The 12,352-nt window shown below is 37.5% G+C and overlaps 1 protein-coding gene across 12 annotated transcripts in view; it reads left to right on the top strand.

Annotated features, from left to right (window-relative positions):
• The window catches only part of RBMS3 (RNA binding motif single stranded interacting protein 3), a gene marked incomplete at its 3' end in the record, with an annotated part of 743,397 nt that overhangs the window by 705,266 nt on the left and 25,779 nt on the right, over nt 1–12,352 (top strand). For 8 of the 12 annotated variants that reach the window (XM_082637571.1, XM_082637569.1, XM_082637570.1 and 5 more), the window contains 2 exons: nt 8,609–8,689; nt 11,448–11,575. In XM_082637571.1, the coding sequence (XP_082493697.1) occupies nt 8,609–8,689; nt 11,448–11,575 (209 nt within the window). Of the gene's footprint in view, nt 1–8,608; nt 8,690–11,447; nt 11,580–12,352 lie in introns of those variants that run through there. The other 4 variants (XM_082637566.1, XM_082637574.1, XM_082637576.1 and 1 more) reach the window with 1 other exon arrangement.

Raw genomic sequence — 12,352 nt, 5'->3', positions numbered from 1 at the left:
CAAAAAATATTTGTGTGTTGACTCTTGTAGAGACTGAACTTTGTTTTAAAGGACAATTTAAAGGGCACCCTCAACATTTCCTCTTGTTGACTTTCATTGTCTACTCTAGTTCACTGGAATGGCTAGAATTTATGAAGAGTGGGTCTGAGATGGTTGAGCTTTAGTCACAGACTTAAGTAGAAAACAACAAAGCTTTGAGGCACATTGAGGACTTGTCTATCTTCTTGACAAAATCCCTCCATTCTTTCATTTCCAGAACAGAGAAGCAAACTCCATTTCCTAGAGGAAAGACCAAGCGAACCTTGAGAGGCTGAGGGTGTTAGTTGTTGGCCTGTGTGTTCATTTAAGTTTCTGAAAGCGCTATCCAGGTAATAGGTCAGTCAGGTCATTTGTTAAAGTGATTTTTTTCTTCTCGAAACTTGCAGATTTAGAGGCAGATTTAAGTAAATGTTGATTTGACCTCAACAGCCTCTCTCATTTGAAGAGGTCCTTACTTTACAGAGACTCTTAATTTTTTTCAATTAATAAACCATAATAATAAGCAAAAATAATAGAGAATGTTAAGAAACAAAAAGGATGGTATAAACAGGAAATTTAAATACAACAAAGGAAGACTAACAAGAAAGTAATAATACAGTAAACCAACTTAATCTGTTCCTGGATACCGTGGTAAATGTAAAATTGGCAATAATGAATAATATATCAAATTAAATAGCTTTATATATGTCAGATGATAAAGGAGAAAGGAACTATCCAGGACATCCAGTGGGTTGGTAATGAAATCTGTGTTTTCTGGGCTCTATCACGTCCTATTGTCTAACTCATGCTTTAAGACTATAGTTTATTCTTACTTAGTATTTGGCACATACTAGGGGCTCAATACAATTTTACTGAATGTTGCTAATTATTGGAATTTTACAATAGAGCACCATCACCTCTCAGTTTCCTTAATTTCTCACTTCTGGTGATCTTTTCTCTTTATGCCTTCCATTTCTTTTTCTTGTCTTAATGCACTGCCTAGAATCTCTAAACAATGTTAGAAGAGATGATACTGAACATCTTTATCTTATTCCAAAATTCAAATAGAAAGCATTCAGTGTGTCACCATTAACTGTGAGGTTAGCTGTAAATTTTTGTTTACAGACTTCTATTCCTAGTTTCCATCTACTCCTAGTGTGCCAAGACATTTCCTCATATGCAGACATTAGATTTTATAAAAGATATTTTAAGTCATTACAATGATCATATAATTTTCTTTATTCTGTCAATATGGTGAATTATGTTGATTGACTTTCAAATGTTAAACCTACCTTGCAATCCTGAAATAAATCACTTGAACATTATATATATTATATATATATATCTCACTGAGTTGATAAATTTTATTTAGGAAGTTTTTATAAATATTCATGAGAAACATTGGGCTGTAGTTTTTGTAGTTTTTTCTTCTCGTAATGTCCCTTTCAAATTTTGATATAAAGAATATGCTACTTCATAAAATGAGTTGAGAAGTGTTCCTTCTTTAGTACTCTCTGGAAGAATTTATACAAGGTTGCTATTATTTACTCCTTAAAGGTTTGAAAAATTCACCAGAGAAGCCAGTTGAAGCTGATAATTTTATTTTGGGAAGGTTTTGGATTCTGAATTTACTTTTTTTTAGTAAATGTAGACTATGCAGATTTTTTTTTTTTTTTTTTTTTGCGGTACACGGGCCTCTCACTGTTGTGGCCTCTCCCTTTGCGGAGCACAGGCTTCGGACGCGCATGCTCAACGGCCATGGCTCACGGGCCCAGCCCCTCCGCAGCATGTGGGATCTTCCCGGACCGGGGCATGATCCCGTGTCCCCTGCATTGGCAGGCGGACTCTCAACCACTGTGCCACCAGGGAAGCCCTATGCAGATTTTTTATTTCTTTTTGCATCTATTTTACTAAGTTTTGCTGTTCAGCAAATTTATGTATTTTATCTAAGTTGTCAAATGTATTGACATAATTTTACTCATAATATTCTTTTACAATCTTTTCTACTTACCTCCCCTCTCTACTAAGCCCAAGGAGTCTTTCATTCATGCTACTCCACTGTGAATATGCTTTCATAGTTGCCTCCATTCTAGTTCCTAGTTTTATTTGACTTACTTTTCTTTATCTCCTGAGTGGTCTTTGTGGTTCATGGAATCTCTCTTATCTTTCTCTATATTTCATGTTACCCATCACAGAAAAATTGAGGAGAAGGGAGGAAGGAATTCATGATATCTATATGGAGTTGTTTCAAGTTCAAATTTTAAGACATAGTTTCTTTTTTTTTAATTGTTTATTTATTGGCTGCGTTGGGTCTTCATTGCTGTGTGCGGGCTTTCTCTAGTTGCGGTGAGCGGGGGCTACTCTTTGTTGCAGTGCGCGGGCTTCTCATTGTCGTGACTTCTCTTGCTGCGGAGCACGGGCTCTAGGCGTGTAGGCTTCAGTAGTTGTGGCACGTGGGCTCAGTAGTTGTGGCTTGCGGGCTCTAGAGCTCAGGCTCAGTAGTTGTGGCGCACGGGCTTAGCTGCTCCGCGGCATGTGGGATCTTCCTGGGCCAGAGTACGAACCTGTGTCCTTTGCATTGGCAGGCAGATTCTTAACCACTGCACCACCAGGAAAGCCCTGACATAGTTTCTTAATCAGCTAAATTTCCATAGTATTATCTTTTATTTTTATTGCTACCACGTGATCTGTGCACATGCTCAAACTTAATGGGCTTTGGTTTTTTCCCATACATTCGTGAAAATTGCTTTTTCTGCACAGTTGAAGGCCTCCATAGACTGTGATCCCGTGGGAATGATAACTTCTCCCTATATTGCAGTGGGTGAGGTTTTGTAGATTTCCAATCTAAGAAAAACCTCCAAGATTCTTCTTTGTTCCTCTCTTTGCTGTATGGCAGCAACAAATAGGCCTCACCCCAGAATACAATGACGACAGTCTGTATTTTTTGTTTAATAGTTTAATGCACACCTCTCTGGGCTATGTTTAGCACTATTCTGGTGAACTGTATAGGATAACATAGGCTACATACTCCTAAAAATTCTGGGCTCCCCTTTCTATCAAGCCTACTAACCGGTCTTCTTCCCTTTTCAGGTGCTTTTACTTCTAGTAGGTGAAGTCTATGCTGCTATCTATATTCACATCTACCTACACTTTAGGGACAATTATTTCATCACTCATAGATGTCTACTTTGTTATTTCTGCATTAGTACCTTAAAAAGTAAATAGGCTATAAATTAACACTAACATAAAACATTATGAAAGCCTACACTATTACTATGATGGGGGTATCCACTTACTCTCCAACATTTCATTGGCAGAAGTGGAAGAATATAGGAAGAACTGAGCAGTAGAGGTCCAAGTAGAAGTTCAGCCCTAGTGCCCTAGTGGGGGCACTCTTTCCTTTCAAGGAGACCCTCTTCAGCTCTATTCTTCTCTATGGATGGTCTCTCATCCACTGAGTGACATGGAGACTTAGAAGGCATTCTTAGAATTATACTCCAGGCAGCTGTTACTACTTAGCCAATGTAAACATGTGAAATGATACTAATTTGCCACCCCAACTACACCAACCTCTCCCTAGCTCTGAGATGACAGAATTTTGCAAATCCAAGAAATATAATCCTCAAAACCCCAGAATACCTCTACCTAAGGTAACTCCGTGGCCTCCTCCTGAGCCACTCACCAGATACTGATGAATCATAATTCAGGTTGTTCCCTATACCCACAAGCTTCCTTTATGAAAGGCAACTTTGTATTAGATGGAACTCATAGTAATTCACACTGCATGCTGTTAGCATCGTCCAGCACAATTTCTGCTTTCTCTGCTCAACTTCCTTTCCTATATCCTTCTCAGTGACTTTCTGGGTTTGATAGGACCTGGACAACTACTCTTGCTGAAATTTGTTAAGCCGATTTTTGAATGTTATAGCAAGGACTAGACGCACCAATTTAAAACCTACGTAGTATAACAATAACTCCAAATGAACAAGTTTGATCAATTATTTTATTTTATGAAATTCCAAAAATTGAAATATGGGGATTTCCTTGCCACTCCTTTGCTCTACAGATAAATAAAAGTTTGCTCAAGGGAAATATATAAAACGTTTTTTATTTGTTTTGCTTTGGTGGGGGAAGAGAAAGTAAATCAGGAACTAAAAATTTGGAGTTTTCACTTTCTGTTTCTTCAGAAATAAACAATGAGTCCACAGTAACAGAAACAGTTTGTTCTAAATTAAATAGACAAAAACACAATTCCTCTCCAACTTCACCATTTTTTTTCCTCTCTTCATGTAACTGTCTTGGTGATGCAGTGTCTAGACTTCTTGGAAGAAGTGATGGAGTCTGGAATTTATTCTGTGGGTTTGAAAATGGCTATTTGCATCTCCTACATACTTCTATGTGAAAATCCATTGCTTTCAGAATATGTAAAAATCATTGAACTGTTTACCAAAACAGAAAACTTATCCATGAATGTCAAAACTTTAAGCTGCCACCAACGGGGAAATATTATATGGATTTATCCATTTTATCTACATCATCTCATTGTAATATGGGTCCCATCAGCCATTATATCCCCCCAAAATGCAAAATAATGTGTACTCATGAAAGAATTATGGAAGACATTTTCTAGCTTTTGAGAAAAACCAGTAAAATAAATTAGTTTAAAGGATAGAAATCCATTCTTGTTTTGGTTTTAATAAGTAATTCACAGAAATTTATCAACTCAAAGGGCAGTTTTTTTTTATATCACAGGTCCTTCTTTAGGTTTTTGTCATTTATTAGCTGGATGAAAAGATAGCAATCTTAGGCACTGAGATCTAAACCATGTTTGTACAGCCTGCATTATTAAGTCTGACTGTAGTTTATCTTTGCTCTTAAGGAAATCATACTGTATGCTTAGAGAAAGTTCAGAGTTATTTGTCACCAATTACCTAAAGCTGAGAGTTGATCTTACACATAGCTGTAGCCATTTCCTGTAAGTTCTTGTGCCTTATTTTACAAGGCTGTCACTTCTTGAAGCTTTACCCTAGAAAATATATGTCTACCACAGAAAAGTTTCATTGTAAACGTTTATCAAGAGATAATAGCCTTACGGGGTATAAAACTCCATAGCACTGACTTGTTTAAAATAAGCCTATCCCTAGTTTTAAAACAACATTCTCCAGCTCTATTAGATTTTCTGTGACACCAAAAAAAAAAAAAAAGAGCAGCCAGAAGGGTGTTTTTTTTAAATTAAAAAATATACATAAACAACACATTGAACTGAGCTGATCTCATTTATACTATAAAATCTCTATTAGTTCTGAAGAGTAGCAAAAAATTAAATTATAAAATAATAACGCACAAGGGGTAGCCTTTCTAGATGAAAATGAGGTATTCTGTGTATATAGTGAAAATTTAAAAATCTATGGAAATGAAATGACAATAAAATGTTAAAACCAAGGCATTATTATCAATATTTCTTAATTGGAACTCCAATTATTAAAGTCTTATTTTTTTTTAAGTTGATATTATTTTGCATGGTAATGATCATAAAAGCTCTTAGGACCTTAGTTATTTTATTTCAAAAGTACTGAAGTAGACTGAAAAGTGGGCTGAATCTTGTGTCAACAGAACTGGAGTTATTCCAGTATATCTCAGTTTCTCAGTCTGTAAAATGGGTGAGCCATCCTGCCTAACTCACAGCATTGTTCTGAAGAGATAACTCTGAATTTATGCTATAAGCAGTTCATTTTGGGCCACTTTCACAACTTCATTGAATGCCATAGAACGTATGAAGATTTACTGATTTTACTGAACAGAACACAGATGGGTTTTGAATAACTCAGAGTCATTTCAAGAAGCTTAGCTAAGAATGACACAAAATGCTTTTCATTAACTACACTGCTTGAGAACTCTAGTTTGACAAGGGAGGTCTAAAACTGAGGTGGATTCTCATGAGAAGTCGTGAATGGTGCTACATGTGGCCCCAGCCCACGTCCCTAAATCTAGTTCACAGAAAGGTCTCCTTAGCAATGCAGACCGTGGAGCAGAGGTGGGTCGAGCCATGTCCAGTGACATTGTCTTATGTTGAGGACACGCACACTCACTGATGACAACTGCAAAGTTTGGAATTACTAACTCAGGAATAGAAAATACTCAGATCAGTGAGGGAGCATCCTTTTACTGGTGTATTATACATCTTGAAAAACCATGACCAAAGGGGAGAACGTGAGCCACAAGAGCATTAACTCTGTTGGTGAAAACACATTCCCACTTGCTACAGATCTACTAGGATTTTTGATATTCAGTTAAAGAAACGTTTTTCAAAGTATATTCTTGAGAGTACTAGTTTTAAGCAAAATCAGTAGGTGCTACCAAAAACAGTTTTAGAAACACTGATTTAAAATCTCCTTTAAATAGGCTTCTGTAAAACCTGATTTCTCAGAGTTTTAAAATTCTATCTCTATAGCAAAGAGGATACATTGTGCAGCATTGCTCTGGAACACAGAAAGCTTTTTTTCTCAGTTGAGCTAACATTCTAAAAAAAATACATTGTAGGGAATACTAAATTAAGGGATGTTTAAAACCTATATGACATAAGCAAACCACCTGTCTGAAATGGCCAAGAAACTGTTATCTCCAACATACTTTCTAGAGCAATTTTGTTGGCAAAGCAGACACCTGCCATGGCTACTAGATATGAAATAATATTTGCTGAAATGTGACTCCAGAGTTCTGTACTTATTTGAAAAATTGATAGCAGTTGGATACCTGAATAATCATTGTCTGCTTAAGGACACAGGATAATGATGAGCAGAGGGGGCTAAAGTATTTGTTTAAAGGTTATACAAACACTTTATAGGGGTGGGGAAATTGATATCTATAGAGAACTCAGAATTATTGACAGCTAAGAGGCATACAAGATTTGTAATTGGAAATGGAAGGCTTTCTTCTTGTGTCCTTTTATTCAGCCATTGAATAATTATTTACTAGGTACCAGGCATTGTGTGGAGTGTTGGAAGATGCAGAGACATGTAACACTTGGTCCATGCCTTTAGAGAGATGAGAGTCTGGACAATTTTAATAGAAGAGTGATGAACACTCTGGGAACACAGAGGATGGGGCACAGAAACCTCTGCTAATTTTCAACTATGAAGCTAAGTTAGTAATATCCCCAATCCTTGCAAACAACTGCCCTTGGTACACATTACAAGGCTGTTTTTGTACACATAGGAATTGCACACAGTTGTTATCAGCAGTAACACATGGATTACAGGCAGCAGTTTGGTTTGTTTGATTTAGTGTTGTTTCACTAAGGCTGTCTCTGTTTTTAGCAAATAGATGTAGTAAGACAGTGCTTAGTTTAGGATGGAGAAGCACTTATCCCAGAGTTGCTCTATTGCTATATTTCTCTATGAATAGTAAACAACAACAACAACATCTGATGAATCAATCTCCATTCAGATATTTCCCTCGATTCAGAATTATCATGCCTCTTGGATACTGAAAGTACCGATCAATGCACAACTTTGTAATTTAGGTTTTGCATATTTATGCATGGCCTTAATACATGAACTCAGCGAATTTAGAAGAATAAAGAATAAAGCCCATGGCTTGTAGTTTTCCATAAAAAGTGTTCCTCTAAAGCTTTGTGTATTGAGAAACCTTGTTTTCATTAGATGGCTCTGGTTCTGAAATTTTGTGATGTTAAAGTTTAGAAACTCAGAAATACAGTTGATTTCATAGAAGATTCCATTCTCAAAGAGTAGAACTTTGACTTTTCAGGGGGTATGTGTATTAGAAATAGGAATATGGGTCATGCTTTTTGCTTATGGTAGTGGGCATATAATTTTTCTGGGGCTTCCGTTTTTCGTTGCCAAAATACATGTTATCCACAATACATATTTTACTGACTACTACAATGTAGTGAAGAATGATTGGACTGTTGTGTTGTTCATCTGGATGAAGAAAATTTGGAGAACTAAAGGAGTGGAAAAGGAAATACAGTGAAATGAACATGGAATCGGGGGAAGGAAGAAAAGCAACTTCAACATTATCTGGAACACTCTATTTCCTTTATATATAAAAAAGTGATCAAATGACAAAAATGATAACATTTACCTCTTCTGATTGTTGCTCGATAAGTATTTCTTACATTATTCCTCTCTTTTACTTTAGTTAGAAAAGAAATTATTATTCACAATATAATGATTCATTCATTCAACAAATAATCTGTTGAGAGCCTACTATGTGCTAGCAATAAAATGGAGAAAAAAACAGACGTCATCCCTGCCCTCCAGGCATTTGTGTTTTAGACGTGAAAGTGAAATTTTCGGGAGCTGATGTAGAATATTCAAAAGGACAAAGTGAGGGGATGGGGTGAATGAACTTTTACTGACATCGGGGAGGTGGGCTGCTGTTGGTACTGAATCAGTAAGCGATGACTATTCTGTGCTGGTAGGAACTGCATTATTTTTGGTCAAAATAAAGTTTACGTTTCATCATGCATTGGTGGGGGGCCACACATGGAAGACAGTCTTATGTGATATCACTTTTCTCACTGGTTGCACGCCCAAGTTCACCTGCATTTTTCTTTGATTCCCTCTAGTATATGACTGCCGCCGCTCCTATGCAAGGGACCTACATTCCCCAGTACACGCCTGTGCCTCCGACAGCTGTTTCCATTGAAGTAAGTCTGTCTCTTCTTACAGAACAAGGTTAGGGCAGATAAATCTCAGCCACATGCACTGGGGTCCACCATAACCCCCCAAATCCTTATTTGTGATTTTTGTGCTGCCTGAAAATTTGAAGTTGCAAACTCACTCTGTGAAAGTATGTACTTTACTTGAACATACCTATGTTTTGCTTTGCATATGACATAAGCAAAATTTGGTATCCAGGTCTGAGAGGAGTGCTATTTTTATGTTTAGAGAAAAGATCAGAGATCAAATAACTACCTCATCAAATGTTAGCCACAAACACTCAGAAAGAGGAAGGCAAACATGTGCAGCTATTTGAATGAGCTAGTTCTCTGATGCCTTGTTTCTCCAGTAGTGGTCCCTAGACCAGCATTATCAGTATCACCTGAGAGCCTGTTAGCAATGCAGATTTTCAGACCCCACCTGGATCTACTGAATCAGAGTTTGCATTTTAACAAGATCCCTTAAGGATCAAGGTGCACATTAAAAGTTGAGAGGGACTGGATTAGAGAACTGGTTGTCAAACTTTTCTGCATATCAAAATTATTTTTTAAATTAATACTTTAAAAAATAGTGATGCCTAGGTCCTATTGCCAGAGAGTCTGATGGGGTCTAGGGTGTGGACTGGACACCAGGATTTTTAAGAGATGCTAGGTGATTCTAATGTGTACCAAAGATGAAGAACCGCTGCTCTCGCCAATGAACCTTGACAGGACTGTGGCATCCTACAGACAAGAGAGAAAAACTTGTACCACTCATATTGCTATGGATACTGTGAAAGATAAAGTCACATTTTCCTTACTGGAAGCTTCGTCCCTTCCTTCTCTGTTTCCATTGGGCTGAATCCATTTCCTCTACACATTATTTTACTGGACAGAGCCAGCAAGATACATAGGAAAGGAGCGGGGCATAGGGCTATGTGGATGGTGGCAAGACACTTAGAGGTGTATACTTCTCTCTGGTTCTAACCATTATTGTTTCTTGCCCCCCCTTCCCTTTCTCCTGATGCGCATTTGCCATTATGGTCACAGTGCATTTCTTCCATCAGTTGGGACTCCTCTGGAGTTCACGCCATTGCTACTCCATGAGTTGGCCAACCAACTCATGTTGGTACCACATGGTACCAATATGGTACCAATTGTGGGAGACCACCCTGACTCTTCCAACCTCTGGAACCACAGAGATTGGGTGATATCTTTACAGGCCAAATTAGATCTTTTGAAATGTTTGTTTGCTTGTTTTTAGTGTGTGACAAATATTTGCTCGTACCAAGGTTTGGGAAGCACAGACATTTAAGAGGACAGTGTCCTGTCACTTAGGAAACCAAGGAGGTCCAATTTTTAAATCTTTTATGTGTTCCAGACCTATGGTCTCCAAGGAATGTTTCAGTATTAAAGAGGTTTTAATTGGCTTTTCAGAATTTCAAGAATATGTGATTAAAATGTATGCTCTTTGCTATATTTAGCTATCAAAACCCATCTAGGCCATAAGAAAATTATGAATCTAGACATTGTAGGTGACTTTAAGCATAAATCTCTGCCACATATCTGCATTTCTCTATCTCTGGACCAAATGTGTGTGCTTATCTACAGAATCTGAGCTATTTGAGGACTATAAAATAAGGAGACACATTTGACAGTGTTGCTTATTGGGAACAGTCTAATTATAGTTAAATCTGGGATTTAAAAAGAAATATTTCACTAAGAATTATATAAGTATACCCTGATATATTACCTTGAATTTGTGCTTATAAAGGAAAGCACTGATTCATTTTCTATGTAAAAACACTCATGGAAAATTCACCAGTATCCACACAAATCAGTGTGGGTGGGAGGTTCATCAAAATGCATAATACCAAATAGTATATTAGGAAAAAAAGATTGAATTCATACAGGGAGAATTTTCAGATTCTGAGGAACAATTTCAGGGAGCTTTTGTTAGGGATAGGGAGTTGACCAAAAACCTATATCCCTGCAGAAGCCCAAGGCTATAATATAAGTAAAACCAGGAGAATGTATTCAGATAGATTCCCTCCTTAGGACTACTATCAAACCTCTCTCAGAACCAAACACATTCTGAATGATGACCAACTCAAGAAATCCATTCTTGTTGGCCAAAGCCATTCAAATGATAAGGGGAGAAGCAAATCAAAATTAAGGATGATTGTTTCTTTCTTTCTTTTTCTGAAACTTCTAAATGAATTCCAGTTCATGTCAAAGAAAATGAAAATAAATAAATAAAACAAATCAAATTGCTTAAGGGAGACCCTGCTTAACAGTGTCCTTTAAAAGAATTCCAAACTTGGATGTAGATTTTTATGAAGGTCAAAGTCCATTGTTTTGCCAGATCATAGAGACAGGGTAGACTACTTTACTCCCAGGAAAATGCTCAAATATACACATTTTTATACGAATTCTGCATGAATTTTTTGATTAAGGAATCATTATTTAGTGTGGCTGTATGCAACCATGATTTAAAAGTTCTAACTATGGGCAAAATGCTTTCCTCATCATTTGACTGCTACAGGGTCTTCTGATGGCAAGATTTCTTGGTGACACATTGAGGTAAATTCCTCAGCCCTTATCCAAATGTGATCTGTGTTTTTTCTTCGGGTTCTTACTGTGGCTTTATATAGCTGAGTGCAGCTCTACTCAAGCCATATGGAAGATGGGTATGCCCTACAGTCCATCTGCAAGAAGCCCTTTTGCTAAAGCCAATAAGACTTTTGTGTTCTTATTGCCTCCGTAGGGTGTTGTTGCTGATACCTCTCCCCAGACAGTGGCACCTTCATCCCAGGACACAAGTGGTCAGCAGCAGCAGATAGCAGTGGACACATCCAACGAGCATGCATCTGCATATTCTTACCAACAGTCTAAGTAAGTTCAAGCCATACTAAACTCTTTCCCTCCAGGTCAGCCATCTGGGCATTACTCTCTTATGTGGCGTCTGCTATCTTTTGCTGCAGTACAGACCATTCCTAACTCAGTGACAAACATATATTTAGTTCATTATTCTGTGGGTTAGAATTTGGGCTGACCTCAGGTGAATGGTTCTTCTGATATTGACTGGACTTGCTTGAGCATCTGGGCATAGCTTCTGGGCATCTTCACAGTTCTGCTTCTGGCTGTTAGTTGTCTGATGGTTGAGTGATGGACACCAATGAGCCATGTATTGCTGACCCTCTAGCAGGTTTATTCCCATGGCAGTCTCAGAATTCAGAGAACAGCAAGAGAGGATGCCCAAATGACCAGCATTTTTTCAATTTTGTTTATGACTCATTTGCTGTTGTCCCATAGGTCAAAGGCAAGTCATGTGACCAAGCCCAGAGTTAATGTAGGAATTCACTACCAAAAGGCTTGGATACAGAGAGGGGCATCATAGACATTGTTACCAAAAAAAATTCTACCACACATATTTTTTGAAAAACTCCAATATTCACACTTGAAACTGGATAGTGTGCCTGCATTTTGGTCTCAGTGACTTCATTCTTAAATGAAGACAGTAACACTCCTTGGCAAGGGTGCTTCAAACTCACCCAGTAAAACAGTTTATGAAAAAGAGTATTGTTAAATATAAAACAACAGGGAGTACAGTCTTATTCAGGAATTAAGTGGCAAAGCAAAAATCAGGGAGTCAGAATTACTACTGAAAAA

This window comes from Mesoplodon mirus (assembly GCF_964341445.2).
Source record: "Mesoplodon mirus genome assembly, chromosome: 12".
NCBI classification, from domain to species: Eukaryota; Metazoa; Chordata; class Mammalia; order Artiodactyla; family Ziphiidae; genus Mesoplodon; species Mesoplodon mirus.
Note: the sequence above shows the minus strand (reverse complement) of the source record. Positions and strands in the feature narration are given on the sequence as shown.